General features: G+C 35.6%; 1 protein-coding gene across 2 annotated transcripts in view; it reads left to right on the top strand.

The window, feature by feature from the left end:
• Nucleotides 1–18,772, top strand: part of Prkg1 (protein kinase cGMP-dependent 1) — a 1,194,090-nt gene that overhangs the window by 750,210 nt on the left and 425,108 nt on the right. For both annotated transcript variants that reach the window (XM_047552478.1, XM_047552477.1), the window contains exon 4: nucleotides 13,862–13,967. In XM_047552478.1, coding sequence (XP_047408434.1) covers nucleotides 13,862–13,967 — 106 coding nt within the window. The remainder of the gene's footprint in view (nucleotides 1–13,861; nucleotides 13,968–18,772) is intronic.

Consider the following 18,772-nt stretch of genomic DNA (forward strand, 5'->3'; position numbering starts at 1 on the left):
AGTACAATCAGATAATTTGTATGTGGCTTATTTTACTGTCCTGTTTTCAAGGTTAATTCATGTATGTATTAGAATTTCATTCATTGTTTAAGGCTGAATAATATTCCATTGTATGTGTATATCCATCTTGTTTGTTAATTTATCCCTCAAAAGACATTGGGTTTGTTTCAAACTTCTAGCTTTTGGTAATGTTACTGTGATTATTGGTGTACAAATAGCAGTTTGTGTCCCCATTTCAATTATTTTGAGTATATATCACTTTACCTTTCTATTAGTAACACACAAGGGTTCCAATTCTTTCAAATTTTCACTAACATTTCTTTTCTTTCTCTTGAAATATAACTATCTGATGGGCATAAAATGGTACCTCATTTTGGTTTTGGTTTTCATTTCCTTAATATGCAGCAGAACCAAGCATCTTTTCATGTCCATATTGGTCATTAGTATATCTTCTTGATCAACTTGATAATGGAGAAACTTCCTCCAAACATAAACTATACTTGTCTGACATTTCAAAATTTTTGTGAAGCTTTATCTTGGCCTTTTAAACATATCCCGAACTATCTGACTGTTAAAGTATTTGCCCTGAGATCACAGTAACCAGCACATTTTCTTCTAGGGTGAAAATAGCTGTTGGACCAAGTGTTGAACCCAAAACTTTAATAAGATATACTGACCTTTTATTATTGGGGCAAGGGTAATTTTAAAAACACCAGAAAATAGTTTGAAAGTAGAATGTAGAAAATATAATGTAGAAGTAAAAGAGAATGAGAAGTTTAATTGTTGCTAATTATTTAAATTAGTTTTTGATATGCATGGTTATTGCCCTTAAAAAAAAAAAAAAAAAAAAAAAAAACAGCCGTAGGTTTAATCTTCATAACCACAAAAACAAAATAAAAGAAACAAACAAAGCAGAAAAAAGCCATCTTTTGCAAATGCACTGTCCTCTGAACTTCTTAATGATATAAACACAACATTCATTATTCCACTATTTCATTTCCATTCATAGGTCTAGGCTAGAGAATTGAATATGAGTCAAATTTCTTCTTCCTGACCTGTCTTGCCTGTTAAAGGTCCCTAATACCTTTAAAATTCATTCACCTTTCTAGCTTCATTGCCATTGCCAGAGTCTACCCACCCAGGTAACTCTAAGATCTATTAGTTGATCTCTGTTTCTGTCTTTATCTCTGTCTCCCCTAAGTCTTCTCCTCCAGTACACTAATAGGTAATTTCTACCATTATCTTTTTGAAGTGAATCATTTATTTTAAATTCTTCAGCACCTTCTCCTCTGACTTGCCGATCTAGATCTAGACCCAGAGTAGGCATACAAGGACTACAGCCATCTTATCTTGTGCTTACCTTATCATTTCTGTTTCACCTCAGACTACCTCCAAGCTCAGACTACCTGGACCACTGGAAGTCTCCTCCATGAGTTATGCTATTACTTCTTCATATATCCCTACCAAACCCCTTTCTGGAAGGCACTGGTGGAAGGGTGTTATGGTTTGGATATGAGGCGTTCCTAAAAGCTCATGTGTGAGACAGTACTAGAACATTCAGAGGTGAAATGATTGGGTTATGAGAGCCTTAACCTGATCCATATGATCCAATGATAGGGATTAACTGGGTAGTAACTGAAGGCAGGTAGAGTGTGGCTGGAGGAGGTGGGTTACCATTCTTTTTTGAAGTATATATTTTATCCCTGGTGAGAAACCCTCTTTCTGCTTCCTTATTGCCATGTCCTGAGCTTCTTTCCTCCACCATACCCTTCTGCCTTGATGCTCTGCCTCACATCAGATCCAGAGCAATGGAGTTCTGGCTCTGTTTGAACTGAGATCTCTGAACCCAGAGCCCCAAATAAACTTTTCCTCCTCTCTAACATTCTAGTCAGATCTGATAGTCACAGTGGTGAAAAAGTTGACTGAAGCATGGAGGGGGGGCATATTAAAAAAATCTATCAACTCCCTTGGAATACTTACTTCTGGAGCAAACTCTGGGAGGTCACTGTTGAGCTCAATGTTTATCCTTTAGTTACTAAACTTTGGAGATCCTAGGGGATTGTTCTGGAAGGACCTGGGAAACAGTCTGTGAACTTAGGCCTGTTTACTAAATAATATGAATATATTTTGATGTTTTAACAACTGGCATGCCACTATGGATGCGACCAGTGAAATCTATCAGCTGTACCTTTTTGGTCCTGGGAATTGAATTCAGGGCATCACACAAGCTAGGTAAGAGCTCTACACTGGGTTACACCACCAGCCCTGGAACAGGAGCTCCTAATCTTGAGTGCTATGGACCTATTTGTCTAGTGACATAGACTTCTCTAAGAGGCTGTTTTTAAAAGCATAAAATAAAATATATAGGCTAACATAGGAAACCATTTATATTGAAATTTAATAGTGAATTGTTATAACAACTTATCAAAATTAAGCTTCTTTAGCAACACCTATGATTTCAAAGTAGTAATGAGTATACATTATACTTAAGTTAGCTATAGCAAATGTGGGATGATATAAAAATAGCCATGGTTTCTATTGGTGACAAATCACTGGTTTGGTTTATTGCTTACATTTAGAATAGAAAGAAATATTAAATTTCAGTTTCAGGGTAGTAAAAATAAAGGTGTTGCTTTTGCCTCTCAATTTGAAGAATCCTTTGAGTTCTATATACAGACTCCTTAGGACCCCATGGATGACAGGTGTCTTTGTCAGTTCAGGCTGTTATAAGAAACACCAAAGATTGATGGTTTAGAAAACAAATGCTATTTCTTACAGTTCAGAGACCAAAAGCCCAAAATTAGAGTATAAGCATGGTCAAGCCCTTGGCCATAGCCCTTTTCCCGATTAGGTGCTCACATGGCCTTTCTTTGGTGCCTGCATGCAGAGAGAGAGAGAGATGGACCTTATGAATCTCTCTTTTTAATGAGGGTACTGATCCCATCATATGGGTATCACCTTAAGATCTTACCTATATCGAATCACCTCCCAAAGACCCTACTAGAATTATATCAGTTTGGTGATTAGGGCTTCAATTTACTAAATCGGGGGAACACAGATATTCAGTCCATAACGCCACCTAAGGAACTCTGGCTGAGATAATTCCCTTCTGTAAATTTTCTTTAGTCAGCCCTTCTCAGCTGCTCCCCACAGAATGTATATGTTTCCTTTTCTGCATATTCATGCCCTAGACACTTACCCATGGTAAGTTTATATCTTGAGTTGTTTTTCTCTTTTACTAGACCAGAAATCAGCAGGTGTTGTTGGAAATATTTTAGACCTTGTGATCCATATGGTCTGTGTTGCAATTGCTCTGTTTAGCCAGAGACAATATGTAAATGAAGGGGCATGACTGTGTTCCAAGAAAAAAATTTATGGACACTGAAATTCATTTATGAGCACTGAAATTTGTTTTATATAATTTTCATGTGTCAAAAAATATGCTTTTGAAATTCTAACCATGTAAAAATATAAATCCCATTCTTTGCTAGTAGACTGTACAAAAACAGACCATGGGCCAATTTGGCATCACAGTAGTTTGTGGACATCTGTACTGGATCACAAGTTTCTTGAGTGTGGGGTCTCTTAGACAAGTCCTGCATGGATGAGAAAAGGCTTAACTACTGGAGGATGATGTTGACTATAAATCAATTACCCATAAACTTATCTAATCAATAAAAGCACAATAGCCAATACTCTTTTTAAACTCCTCCCGAGAGGAGGCGTGACTGGTTGGGCCATACCAGATCTGGTCTCTAACAACATGGAGTAGCCCAAATCTTTTTTATTTATAGCCACACAGGTAAAGGGGCCCAGAAAATAAGGGGTTTCTTCTGTTGATGAACAGAATGGGGTGGAGTTAGGGGAGCCATTTTCTCAGGGAAGCTATCATAGAACTAGACAGGGAAACATTCCCACATAGCACCACATACTTCATGTCAATCTGGAACAGAAAGAACTCCATGGCTGCTAATTCGTAGAAATCAGGCCTCTGTGTCCCATAGCTCAACCTTGTCTGATTCTGCTAGATAAGGATGGCTCCCCACACTTGATGGTGGGACTCGATTTATTTTCTATCCTGAATACCTAGCACCAGTATCTGTAAGACTGATGTAAGATAAATATGGGCCTAATAAATATTTGAGTCTATCATTGCTTTCATATTCACATATGCTTTCTCAGTATTCTTCCTAAAATTGAGTGGAACAACAGATGAATTCCCCCATAGAACTTAAGCTAAATGTAGATTTTTGGTCTCTTAGTTTGGCACAATATTGTGACCCCTTCCCCTGTGATCTTGTTGTTCCCTGATGCAAGCCAGCTTTAACCCAGGTTGAGGGTGTCCTTGGTACACTTGTGATCTCCTCATAATCAACATTCACATGCTTCCTGTATGGTATGTGGCCTTACTCTGAGAACATGATATATGTTTTAGCAAAGAATTTTAGATTCATTCTCGAATAGAAAGGAACATCTCTTTCCAGTGCTCTGTTTTATGCTCTTCAGACTTAAAAGTTCAACCACATTATTCATCATGAAAATCATAGAAATTTTATTTGCTCAGTATTTATTCCCTACATAGGTAAAAATACCACTTAAAATCAAAGGTAAATGAAGATATTCTTTTGAATGATCTCTTTAAGTTATGGGAGCAACAGACTTACATTCCAGCAGGCTGTTTAAGAACCAAGACATTAATCACAGCTCTAATATAACCACATTTTTGATAACAAGGCAAGGTGATTATTAGTCATGCTTGCCCACCTGTAAAATGCTGACTTGACTAATATGTATATTAACTGAATATAAAAAAATGTTTTGGCATCCTGCTCAAGGTCACGGATAAGGCTGTAACCTCACTAACCTATGTTCATTACCATGCAGCAGCATTATCTGAAATGAAGCTTTATGTAGAGACATCAGTAGCCCAAGTAAACAAGAACTGAAAGAGAAAATGAAGTGATTAGATTGTGTGAACTCATTTTTAGAAGTCATTTTTTAAACATATGGATAATGAAATCTGATCAATTCAGTTTAGAGATTTTAACATAACATTAGAGGTCACCTAAGCTTATGTTCATTTGTGAAATTTTTTGCAAGTGAACTTAATGCATATAAATTTTATTAATAAAGAAATATGCCTAACCTTATCAAAGTAAAAGCTAATTTCTAGTAGTAGAAGAGATCGTAAGAAATAGGAAAGGGGTTTTTCTCTGTGGGAATATGCAAATGTATCTGAATAAATATATATTAGAGATAAATAGCAATATTAGTAACATTTGCTAAGAACACACACACATATACACAAAACCAGCCAAACCTTTGCTCTTATTCCCATGGCTGCTTATTTATCACAAACCTCCTTTCTTGACTTGACTGTGGCCTCTGATTGGTACTTATTGCTCCTTGTTGGAAAACTACACACGGCATATTACCAGAACAGTTTTCTTAGGTAGAACGTTCAATATATTAATACTCTGCCCTACAGTTTCTATGGAACTTGTTATTTGATGGCACTGGTGTTGGTCTATAGTCTGTTTGACTCTGGTGTCTTTTAATCCAAAGTATGCCTTTCTGGTATTGGTTCTTTTCTTAGCTATCACAATGGTCATATCTCTTAGAGCCTATAATAAAAATTTCATGTACTACTGCTAGGAGTGTGAATGTGTTAAGTCTCTTTGCAGGATGAAGCCTTAAAAATGTATGTGTGCTATATTTCACACAGACATTCCACTTCTAGTCATTTCTTTTATTTATTTATTTATTTATTTTGATTCATTGTAAACAAATGGGGTACAACTTGTTTCTCTGGTTATATATGAAGTACAGTCGTACCATTTGTGTAATCATACATTTACATAGGAAATGATGTTTGACTCATTATGTTATTTTTTCCTTCCCCCCACCCCTCCCACCCTGATTTTTCCTCTATATAATCCATCCTTCCTCCATTCTTGCCTTCCTCCCACCCCCCATTATGTATCATCATCCACATTTCAGCGAGACCATTTGTCCTTTGGTTTTTTGGGATTGGCTTATCTCACTTAGCATGATATTCTCCAATTTCATCCATTTGCCTGCAAATGCCATAATTTTATTCTTCTTTATGGCTGAGTAATATTCCATTGCATATATATACAACAGTTTCTTTATCCATCTATCTATTGAAGGGCATCTAGGTTGGGTCCACAATCTGGCTATTGTGAATTGAACAACTATGAACATCAATGTGACTGCAACACTGTAGAATGCTGATTTTAAGTCCTTTGGGTATAGGCCAAGGAGTGGGATAGCTGGGTCAAATGGTGGTTTCATTCCAAGTTTTTTAAGGAATCTCCACACTGCTTTCCAGAGTGGCTGCACTAATTTGCAACCCCAGAAGCAACATATGAGTGTACCTTTTCACCCACATCCTTGCCAACACCAGTTGTTGCCTGTATTCTTGATAATTGCCATTCTAGTTGGGCTGAGATGGAATCTAAGTGTAGTTTTGGTTTGCATTTCTCTTATTACAAGAGATGTTGAACATTTTTTCATATGTTTGTTGATTGCTTGTATATCTTCTTCTGTGAAGTGTCCGTTCATTTCCTCAGCCCATTTGTTGATTGTGTTATTTCTACTCTTGGTGTAAAGTTTTTTGAGTTCTTTATAGATTCTGGAGATTAGTGCTCTATCTGAAGTATGTGTGGCAAAGATTTTCTCCCACTCTGTAGGTTCTCTCTTCACATTGCCGATAGTTTCCTTTGCTGAAAGAAAGCTTTTTAGTTTGCATCTATCCCAGTTATTGATTCTTGCTTTTATTTCTTGTGCTATGGGAGTCCTGTTAAGAAGTTTGATCCTAAGCTGACATGATGAAGATTTAATCAACTTTTTATTCTATAAGGTGCAGGGTCTCTGGTGTGATTCTGAGGTCCTTGATCCATTTTGAGTTGATTTTTGTGCAGGGTGAGAGATAGGGTTTTAGTTTCATTCTGCTACGTATGGATTTCCAGTTTTCCCAGCACCATTTGTTGAAGAGCTATCTTTTCTCCATTGCATGTTTTTGGCACCTTTGTCTAGTATTAGAAAACTGTATTTATTTGGGTTTGTCTCTGTATCATCTCTTCTGTACCATTGATCTACCTGTCTATTTTGGTACCAATACCATGCCTTTTTTTGTTTGTTTGTTTGTTTGGTTTGGTTTGGTTTGGTTTGGTTTTTTTACTATTGCTCTATAGTGTAGTTGAAATTCTGGTATTGCGATACCCCCTGCTTCACTCTTCCTGCTAAGGATTGCTTTAGCTATTCTGGGTCTCTTATTTTCCCAAATGAATTTCATGATTGCTTGCATTACTTCTGTGAAGTATGTCACTGGGATTTTAATTGAAATTGCATTGAATCTGTATAGCGCTTTTTGTAGTATTGCCATTTTGACAATATTAATTCTGCCTGTCCAAGAACATGGGAGATCTTTCCATCTTCTAAGGTTTTCTTTAATTTCTTTCTTTAGTGTTCTGTAGTTCTCATTGTAGAGGTCTTTCACCTCTTTTGTTAGATTGATTCCCAAGTATTTTATTTTTTTCACGGCTATTGTGAATGGGGTAGTTTTCCTAAATTTCTCTTTCTGAGGATTTATAACTTATGAATAAAAGTGCTTTAGGTTTATGAGCATTGATTTTATATCCTGCTAATTTACTGAATTCATTTATGAGTTCTAGAAGTTTTCTGGTGGAATTTTTTGGCTCCTCTAAATATAGAAACATGTCATCAGAAAATAGGGATAGTTTGAGTTCTACTTTTCCTATTTGTATTCCTTTGATTTCTTTGGTCTGTCTAATTGCTCTGGCTAGAGTTTCAAGGATGATACTGAATAGAAGTGGTGAAAGAGGGCAATTCTGCCTTGTTCCATTTTTTAGGGGGAATACTTTCAGTTTTTCTCCATTTAGAATGCTATTGGCCATGGGCTTAGCATAGATAGCCTTTACAATGTTAAGGAATGTTCCCACTATCCCTATTTTTCCTAGTGTTTTGAGCATGAAGGGATGCTGTATTTTATCAAATGCTTTTTCTGCATCTATTTTAATAACCATGTGATTCTTGACTTTAAGACTCTTGATTTGGTGAATTATTGATTTCCAGATGTTTAACCAACCTTGCATCCCTGGGATAAAACCCACTTGATCATGGTGCACTATCTTTTTAATATATTTTTGTATGCGATTTGCTAAGATTTTGTTGAGAATTTTTGCATCAATGTTCATTAGAGATATGGGTCTGAAATTTTCTTTCCTCGATGTGTCTCTGTCTGGTTTAGGTATCAGGGTAATATTGGCTTCATAGAATGATTTGGAAGGGTTCCCTCCTCTTCTATTTCATGGGATACTTTGAGAAGTATTGGAATGAGCTCTTCTTTAAAGATTTTGTAGAACTTGGCTAATAATCCATCTGGTCCTGGATGTTTCTTTGTTGGTAGGCTTTTGATGACTTCTTCTATTTCATTACTTGAAATTGGTCTATTTAAATTGTGTATGTCCTCCTGCTTCAGTTTAGGTAATTCATATGTCTCTAGAAACCTGTTGAAGTCTTCAAGATTTTCTATTTTGTTGGAGTATAGATTTTCAACATATCTTCTAATTATGTTTTGTATTTCAATAGTGTCTTTTTTGATGTTTCCTTTTTCATCCCCAATTTTAGTAATTTGAGTTTTCTCTATCCTTCTCTTTGCTAGTGTGGCTAAGGGCTTAACAATTTTGTTTATTTTTTCAAAGAACCAACTATTTATTTTGTCAATTTTTTCCTATTGTTTTTGTTTCAATTTCATCTCTATTTTTAACTATTTCCTGTCTTCTACTACTTTTGGTGTTGATCTGTTCTTATTCTTCTAGGGCTTTGAGATGTAGTGTTAGGTCGTTTATTTGTTGATTTTTTCCTTTTTTTATTGAATGCGCTCCATGAAATGAATTTTCCTCTAAGTGATGCTTTCATAGTGTCCCAGAGATTTTGATATGTTTTATCTTTGTTCTCATTTACCTCTAAGAATTTTTTTATTTCCCCCATGATGTCTTCTGTTATCCATTCATCATTCAATAGCATATTATTTAATCTCCAGGTGTTAGAGTAGTTTCTGTTCTTTATTTTGTCTTTTATTTCTAATTTCATTCCATTATGATCTGATGGAATACAAGGTAGTGTCTCTATCTTTTTGTATTTGCTAACAGTAGCTTTGTGGCGTAATATATGGTCTATTTTAGACAAGGATCCACGTACTGCTGAGAAGAAGGTGTATTTGCTCATTGTTGGATGGTATATTCTATAAATGTCCGTTAAGTCTAAATTATTGATTGTATTATTGAGATCTATGGTTTCTTTTTTCAATTTTGTTTGGAAGATCTGTCCAGTGGTGAGAGAGGTGTGTTAAAATCACGTAGTATTATTGTGTTATGGTCTATTTGGTTTCTGAAATTGAGAAGGATTTGTTTGACATACATGGATGAGCCACTGTTTGGGGCATAGATGTTTATGATTGTTAATCTTTCTGGTTTATGCTTCCCTTAAGCACTATGAAATGCCCTTCTTTATCCCTTCTGACTAACTTTGGCTTGAAGTCCACATTATCTGAAATGAGGACGGATACTCTAGCTTTTTTGCTGAGTCCATGTGCATGGTATGTTTTTTCCCATCCTTTTACCTTAAGTCTGTGGGTATCTCTTCTATGAGATGAGTCTGTTGCAGGCAGCATATTGTTGGGTCTTTTATTTTTAATCCAATCTTCCAGTCTATGTCTTTTGATTGATGAGTTCAGGCCATTAACATTCAGGGTTATTATTGAGATATGATTTGTATTCCTGGTCATTTTGGCTTATTTTTGTTTTTTAACATGACTTGGCTTCTCCTTTATTTGGCTATTCCTTTAGGCTAGTTCCTCCCTTTGCGATTTACATCATTGTTTTTCATCTCTTCCTCATAGAATATTTTGCTGAGAATGTTCTGTAGTGTCAGCTTTCTTTTTGTAAATTCTTTTAGCTTTTGTTTATCATGGAAGGATTTTATTTCATCATCAAATCTGAAGATAAGTTTTGCTGGGTATAAAATTCTTGATTGGCATCTGTTTTCTTTCAGAGCTTGAAAAATGCTGTTCCAGACCCTTCTAGCTTTTAGAGTCTGGGTTGAAAATCTGCTGATATACATATTGGTTTCCCCCTGAATGTAATTTGATGTTTTTCTCTCTCAGCCTTTAAAATTCTATCTTTATTTTGTATGTTAGGTATTTTCATTATAATGTGCCTTGGTGTGGGTCTGTTGTAATTTTGTATATTTGGTGTCCTATATGCCTCTTTTACTTGATTTTCCATTTCATTCTTCAGATTTGGGAAACTTTCTGATATTATTTTATTGAATAGATTGTTCCTTCCTCTGGTTTGTTACTCTGTGCCTTCCTCAAACCCATAATTTGGCCTTTTCATGATATCCCACAATTCTTAAATTTGGCCTTTTCATGATATCCCATAATTCTTGTAGATTCTGTTCATGATTTTTTACCATTTTCTCTGTTTGCAACTTTGTTTTAAGATTAAATATGTTGTCTTCAATGTCTGAGGTTCTGTTTTCCAGGTGTTCTATTCTGTTGGTTATGCTTTCTATGGAATTTTTAATTTGGTTTATTGTTTCCTTCATTTCAATAATTGGTTATTTTTTTTAAGAATATCTATCTCTTTATTGAAATGATCCTTTGCTTCCCACGTTTTCTCTTTTAACTCTTGATTGGTGCAATCATTCAAAGCCTGCATTTGCTCTCTCATCTCATCATTTGCTTCTCTGATCTTTTTAATTATGTACATTCTGAACTCCCTTTCAGACATTTCTTCTGCCATGCTGTCATTGGATTTTAGTGATGTAGCATCTAGGTTTGTTTGGGATATTTTCTTCCCTTGTTTTCTCATATTGCTCAGATAACTTCCCCTGTAGTGGTGAAAATCTGAGATATTGCAGTTTTCCCCCTATTGACTTATAGAGTCCCTGTAGGTTTCCAATAACTCACTTCCTAGTCTTCAGTAGCCTGAAGTCTTGGAGGAATTTGATAACACAGTGATCCACAAAGGATGCTGCCCCTCCAGGGATGGTGGCCTCCAGGTGGGGTATATTCCCTGCTAGTGGGCAGAAGTGCCTCCATGTGTTGACCAATGGTTAGCTGAAGGGGTACTAGACTGTGGGCTGGGGCCCGGCTGGTGTGGGCCTGGGTCTCTTCTGGTTCTACCTCCCCAGTGGGGAAGTCTCACTCGGTGACTCAGCTCCATGAAGTTCCTGGCTGTTCAGTCCTACCGGGAAGTCTGGCCTGGTGGGAAAGTCTCACCCGGCAGCTCTGAGCTGTTCCTGAGTCTCTCAGTATTTTTTCTTCTTGAATCCTGAGTACTGGAGGGACATGGAATGTAGTCACCCTCTCGTCCACCATCTTGGATCTCCTCTCTCTAGTCATTTCTTTAAGGTGCATTTTAAAAATATATATAAATATATATCACATATATGGGTATATAATATATAAATATATATTGTATATGTAAAAAGATAAAAATGACATGATATAATTACATAATATAAAACATGTTATATATAAATAGTTGCAACTATTATATATATTTACAACTCTACATAGAATTTGCAACTATTTTTATTGCTACTGGTGGGTGCATCCTTATTTGTCCTTAGTGGGAGATCTATCTGTATTACAAAATACCTAGAAATCATTGGGGATGATGATGAATACAGAAACATTTCTTTTTACTTATTTATTTTTGTTTATAGACATGAAAAATATTAATGTTCCCAGAGTATATCCTTTTAAATTTTAGTTTTTCACTTTGCTTTATTTTCTCTTTTAAAGATCTCTACAAACTTGTTCTTATTTCTCAAATTAATTCTCACTCCATGAGCCTGGGTTCCAGGGCCCTGCATCAGCTTACTCTCAGATGATAGCAGCTCTCCAGAAGTCTTAGTCATTTCAGTGTGCTTTATAAAAGGGGTCTCCTAGGCTCATTCCCAGCTGTGCTCCTGTATATGGACTCTCCTCTTCATCCACTTCTCTTCAGGTTTGGCCTCCACCACTTTTCAAGGTCTCACTTCCTGTTCCACTTGGAAAGGGTCCCCTGATTTTCCCCAGTTTTTCATGTTCATGTCTCCCAGGGTCATGGTATGTCTCAAGTACACAGGTGTTCTGGAACAGAGTCTGGAGTCATCAGAAGAACTAGAATATGGTTGGGGAAAACCCGTGATAGCTTTGTTTTTGATGAAGTGTCATTTTTAAAACTGTTTGGAAAGGAGCTACCAGCATATCAGTTCTTACTGCTTTTGCTCTTTTTCTACTTAACTGAGCATGTTTTTTTTTTCACCTCTAAAGAGTTAGACAAAGGAGAAGTCATATTTTAATTTCTTATCCTCAAATAGTTTTGCAAGAAAAAATGAGGTAAAATTCAAGAACAGGGTTTACTCTGTAGGATAACATTTCCTTTATCTACTTGTCCCCTGTTCCTTTGTTTCCATTGTCCTCTCCCCTTGAGGCATGGGACCTAATTATTCTACACACATTGTCTTACCTCCTTCATCCCCAGAATTGATTCACTCCTGTACTAGGCTTGGTCTGAGAACTATGGAGAAAAGAGAATTTATTTCTCTACCTTTCTGTGTTTGGCTCATTAAACATTAAACAATATCCTGGCCCCATCTGGCAGTTTTTCTCTAACCCTCACATACCCTTTCTCTACTCCATACACTCTGGGGATGAGATATATAAATTAGCTTTCTTTAGTTCATAGCTAACTTACTTTCTATTATGAAAATTTGAAAATATACATAAAATTAGAATAATAAAATAAGCCTGTCATATACCACACAGATTCAATATCAAGATTTTCAGTGTGTTTATCTCTTAAAACCCAAGGTTCATGCTGGGGAGATAGCTCAGTTGGTAAAGTGCTTGCCTTATAAGCACAGGGCCCTGGGTTCGATCCCCAGCACTGCAAAAAAAAAAAAAAAAAAAAAAAAAAAAAACCAAGTTTCTCTTGTTGTATTATTCTATAATATATTATAACATCTCTCATTTTTTCTTATGCTTATCTGTTTAACAGTTATGGGGTATTCGGCTTCCACTTTTATTTCTTGGCAGATTGGCTTTTATTTATTATTATTAAAATTATAAACATATATCAATTATACAAATTAGTGGGTTTCACTGTGACTTTTCAATACATACGTATATTGCAGCTTCAACATTAAATTATGTATTGTCAAGGATGTTGTTGTGTAGGAATAGAAATTAAAATTCAACAAAAATATCTAATAAAACTTACATGTGGCCACTTTGGGCACAGGTTACAATTTGTTAAACTTTGTGTAGAAATTATCATGCAATTATTATTTCTATTATATTGAATTCCCTTTTAAACCTGTAAATTGAATTTTTACCTCCAAATCTTTGTAATTAAAAATGGTCATATGAGTCATTAATACCTTTTGGGGTAATTATCAAGGAGTATTATTACTTGTGAACCTTTTTTATCTACATGCTATTTCTTTCATAGAAAGTCTTTGAACCAGTGAATACTTTCTGGGTGTGCTTAACTATTCTCATATCATAATGGACATAAAGCAAAAGGAACCTTCCTAATGGACAATAATACTAGTATGGAAAATTATGAAGTACATTTTGCTTGTAAGCATACCTGACTTTAATGGAATAGAGTAGTGTTATGATATTAGCTTCAAGTGCATGTGAAAGGTTAATCATTTCATACCGCTCATGAATAAAGCATCTGCTTTGCAGGATATTATTCACAGTTGAAATTCACTAATTAATTTTTCTCTATTTGTTTTCTTTTTCTCCTTTCTCTAGCTCTTGTAAATGTGAAACTTTGGGCCATTGATCGACAATGTTTTCAAACAATAATGATGAGGACAGGACTCATCAAGCATACCGAGTACATGGAATTTTTAAAAAGGTAGGACACTTTCTTTTTGCCTTTGAAGATCATTTTTTGTAGTTTTTGAAATGCAGCAACATGAAGACTTGTTGCCATTATCTCATTCTTAATAACCTGCCAATTTGTAGAAGAGAAGACCTTGGACGGGCTTCATTATATTTCCAGTGCCAATTTTCAAGATATGTGGTGAAGTGGGAACTTCTGAGGATCATCCTATGTACTCAGTTATTCAGCATTCTCTTAGAGAAGTGTAACTCAGAGAAACAAGGGAGAATTTGCTGGAACAGAAGATGAGACTGAGTTCATTTTAACTATTGATAAGTTAATACATTTATGTCACCTTTTCTAAACATATCACATTTGAAAGGCCAGGACATCTCTTTTGTGAATTCCCATATGAAAGATCAGATGACTAAAATGGAAAAATTCTGAGAAGCATCCTTTTAATTTGTATTTCCCAGTTTAATTTCTCAAATTAATTTTATGTTGCAGTTCTGAAATATCAAAACCTTTTCTTCAATTACATATTATAGCAATTTAATATAGGGTGGGATTAATACGAGAAGCCAGATTTTCATTTTTCAGGAATACAGTGATATTCACTGAAATGAATTTTTTCAAGTCTAAATTTGTTTTAAAGAATTAAATCAATTTTTTATGATTGAAAATAACATTGAAAATTATGATATCTTAAAAAGTAGTTATTTTGTATTTCTGTCATTTAAAAATAGAAGCATTATTAAATAGTGAGGCACAGATTATGTGAACTAAAGGGAGTATACCTGTAAGATTTCATTTTTGAGAGTTAGAATATTAAATTTTTTTGTTTGCTTTATACTTTCTTTTTGTGAAGAAATGGTTAAAACAGAATTACCAGATCAGATTCATATCATGTTTCAGTGATACATTTTAACAGCTTCCTATTGGATTTACTTAAAGTATAACTTTAATATTCCTTACTTGGGTATCTTTGTGGTTAATTCATTTGCTTTGTTTCACCCTTTATGCGTTTTTTAAAATTTCCACATGAAGTCTTTTTGCTATATACCTACTGAAGGGACTGTTATTTTCTAATTTCAATCAAGTAATATATTAAAATATTACTGTTTTCAGGGAGACTTTTATTTCTTTCCTCACTGTGATTGCTTGAAGCACTTAGGAGAGGTAGAAATATAAATTTATTTTGAAGTTTAGAAGGAAGTTAAATTGTTCAGTTGCCATACATGTGTGTGGGAGGGGAATTTAGTGTGTGTGTGTGTGTGTGTGTGTGTGTGTGTGCGTGTGTGTATGCATGCATGCATCACTGTGGATTTGGTGAGAGACAGACACAGAAACAGAATGAATATTTCATTTTAAGCCTTAACTTGAAGTGCAAGAGTTACAGATTTTTCCTGATACAGTCCTGATAAAAATCTCAGTTGTATTTGATGAAATGGTTACCTGTAGGATATAATTTATCTGATTCATATAACTAAGCATTGGGCACATGATGTTGATTTTAGCTTCCATAAATTCATTTTCTCCAGGAAATCGACCAAATGCCAGAGCTATCTTGAACCATTATTATTACAAGAACTCCTTTATTAGTGAGCAGTACCATTTTAGGAGATGGAGTTGTCTCCTTTTCCAAACATTGTTAAAAATGTCATGATGACACCCTGCATTAACTCAAGCATAAGAACCTTGAGTGGAAGCCCTATGCTACTCTATAAGGCACACACCCTTGAAGTTAAAGACTGAGTAAAATTCATTTCTCCTTCACATTCTTGTTTAATTAACTATGCTTACTGTCATTTAGTTTGTAAGGCTTTTAAGAAATGGCATAATCATATAATCAGGCCCAAGGGAAATACCAAAACATATTGTCAAAAAAACCAGAAGACCAAAATTAATTAAAACTTTCTACTTACAACTTCAGAATCATTTTATTTCTGTTTGTTGTTCATTTAAATTTTTCTTGTTTTGCTTGTTACTCCTTTGTACCATATAAAATATTAGGGGCTAGGGATCGAGTTTAGTGGTGGACAGTTTTCTTTGCATGTGCAAGGCACTGGTCTCTAACCCTAGCACCACACACACACACACACCACACACACACAAAACAACCCCCCGCCCAAAAAAAAAAAAAAAAAAAAAACAAGAAAAAGAAGAAAGAAACAATGTGCATAGTCAAGTCAATCTACTTTTTTTAATGACTTCATGTCTAGAAAGGTATACCTACTTTAATGTTATAAAAATATATACAATATTTTAATCTTCCCTATAGCAATCTAGGAAAGGTGAATATTTTTCAAATGAAAATAGAACTTTCATTTGAATTTTCTACTATAGATTTATACTTTATAGTTTATGATGGAGTTAAAGCAGTAAGCAATTGTGACACTATCAAAAAAATAAAAACTACAAATGATAATGTGCATCATTAAAATTCTTCTCAATAGAGAACTCTGTTGTCCCTCCTTAATTGAGGAATGTCAGGAACAGCAACAGGCTGAAAGAGGAATGATCCTGTAGCACTGTTCATCTTCCCAATCCTTTCTCCTCATTTTCCTAAATAAACACATATGTTTAGAGGGTGAGGAAAGGGAACACACCAGGCATATAAACACACTGCTGATATGCAAGGATTTTTCCTTATTGTTGAAGTTGAGTTTTATTTCAATTCTGGTGTGTTTACTCATTTTGTAGCTACAGTCATGTGGTTTAGATCCTTCTTTGAGATTAGATGCCACATTAAACTGTGATTCTGGCTCTTCAATCCTGTTTATTCATTTCACTTTTGTGCCTGTATTTCACATTCCCTGACGTAAACACAGATGTTCCTATGGGAGCATCACAAAAAGGGGGAAAAAAAAAAAACCCAAAAAACAAAAAACAAAACAAGCAAACAAACTCCCCCCAAAACAAAACAAAGAAACAAATCCAAGAGCCAAGTAATGGCCAGAGTTAATTTGTGTTGCTTTTCTGAACATATTCTCTGGTGCTACTGCTGGGAGTGGCATCTATACTCAGGGACTTTACAAAGTAGCTGTGGGCCCCCTGGGATGTGCTTGTCAGAACTGAGTCCTCTGTTGGCCTCAAACTGGTGAAGATGACAATGATGATGATGAACCCCTGCTTGTATTACTTTCTTCATCAACAAATCAGAAACACAGCAGGAACTTTTTGAAATTTAGACTACTCATTTGATCCTATGGAGCCTCAAAAAAATCTTTCCTTTGTCTATTAGACAATCATTTCAGCATAAAGCAGATAAGCTCATGCTATTCCTCTGGCATACAACCTTTCCATGACTTCTTTCACTTGTAGAAGAAAGCCTACCTAGGTGTACCATTGTCATATGGTTTGGATAGGAGATGTCCCCCAAAGCTCCTGTCCCACAAAAGTTCAGGAATGTTGAGAATAAAATTATTGCATTCTGAGTACTTTAACCTACTAAGTCTATCCCAGTTTGAATGGACTGGATGGTAGCTGTAAGTAGATGAGGCATGGTTGTAGGAGGTAGGGGTGTGCCCTGGAAGGGTGCATCTTTCCTAGGACCTCTTTCCTCTCCCCGACCCTCACTCTGCTTCTTGACCCTTCAATGAGGTGAGCTACTTTCCTCTGTGACACCCTTCCTCCATGATGGGCTACCTTACCTGGGCCCAGAGCAATGAAGTGGGCCACTTATGTATGAAGACGTCTGAAACTGTGAACTCCAAATTGACTTTTCCTCCCTTCAGTTGTTCTTTTCAGGTATTTTTGTCACAGCAGCACAAAGCTAACTAACATGCTGTCTTCTCTAGCTACTGCTGACCTTACCAGCTCTCTCTCCATCTTTCCTTATTTTCTCATTCTCTTTGCCAGAGTCACATGTTAGTTTTTAATTTCCTGATGTACTTCATGCTTCCTCCTAGTAGAGATTATATCAAAAGACTCCTTTGCCTTTGAGCAGAAATTATTCAGAGTGGCCAATGGACGAGCATACTGAGTATGCTTGCAGTGATAGAAAATGGAACCTGAAATCTCTCAACATGGTGGTACATTTCTGATTTCCCTTCCGTGAGTTGCATAGGACATTGCTAGTATCAGCCATCGTATTTCACACTGCTTTTTTAACTAAATAGAATGTTAAAGTTTAGGGACTTTGAGGTTTGTTGGTGACTAGTTATTTATCAGTTCACTTTCCAATCATTATGGAAATTGGAGACATTTTTAAATATCAAAACTACCAATATCAAATATCTAGAAACTCCACTAGTCCTAGGAGTTAGTCGTTTAGGTTGAAGAGTATATCTTCTCCAGGAATCCTTGGTTTCTGGAGAGTAATTTATAACCAAAGTCTCAAGCTAATGACCTATGTGAGGGCCTCAGCAGGAGCCACATGCAAGGGATGAAGGGAATGAGAGGGCTTAGAGGGCTTTTGGTTAATTGTAGAACTACTATGTTGGTTTTTCCTTCTTCCATAGTTGCTGTCTTAAAAAAATAAAATATTGTTAGATTTTTGTGCTCTGTAAAGTTTTCCATCTTCCTTATCTCCATCATTAGGGAATAAGTCCCAAGTGCAGTTTGTTCTTCCACCCTATTATTTAAATGAATAATTCTAGTATATATATATATACAGCACATAACTTTAAAAATATGCCGTTTACATGTGTGTATTGGAAAAGTGAGTGGTTATCCATAGAGAGGAAAAAAACAAAACAAAACTATGACCTTGTTTTTGAAATCCCATACTCTCATTTGATACCAGAATGACCTGGACCACAAGGATGATTTCATTTTCTGAAGCTTCTCATCAGTGTCTTTGCATTGTTGTCATCTGATAGTGTCTGTCACAGCTG

This window comes from Sciurus carolinensis, chromosome 5, assembly GCF_902686445.1.
Source record: "Sciurus carolinensis chromosome 5, mSciCar1.2, whole genome shotgun sequence".
In the NCBI taxonomy this organism is placed as follows: Eukaryota; Metazoa; Chordata; class Mammalia; order Rodentia; family Sciuridae; genus Sciurus; species Sciurus carolinensis.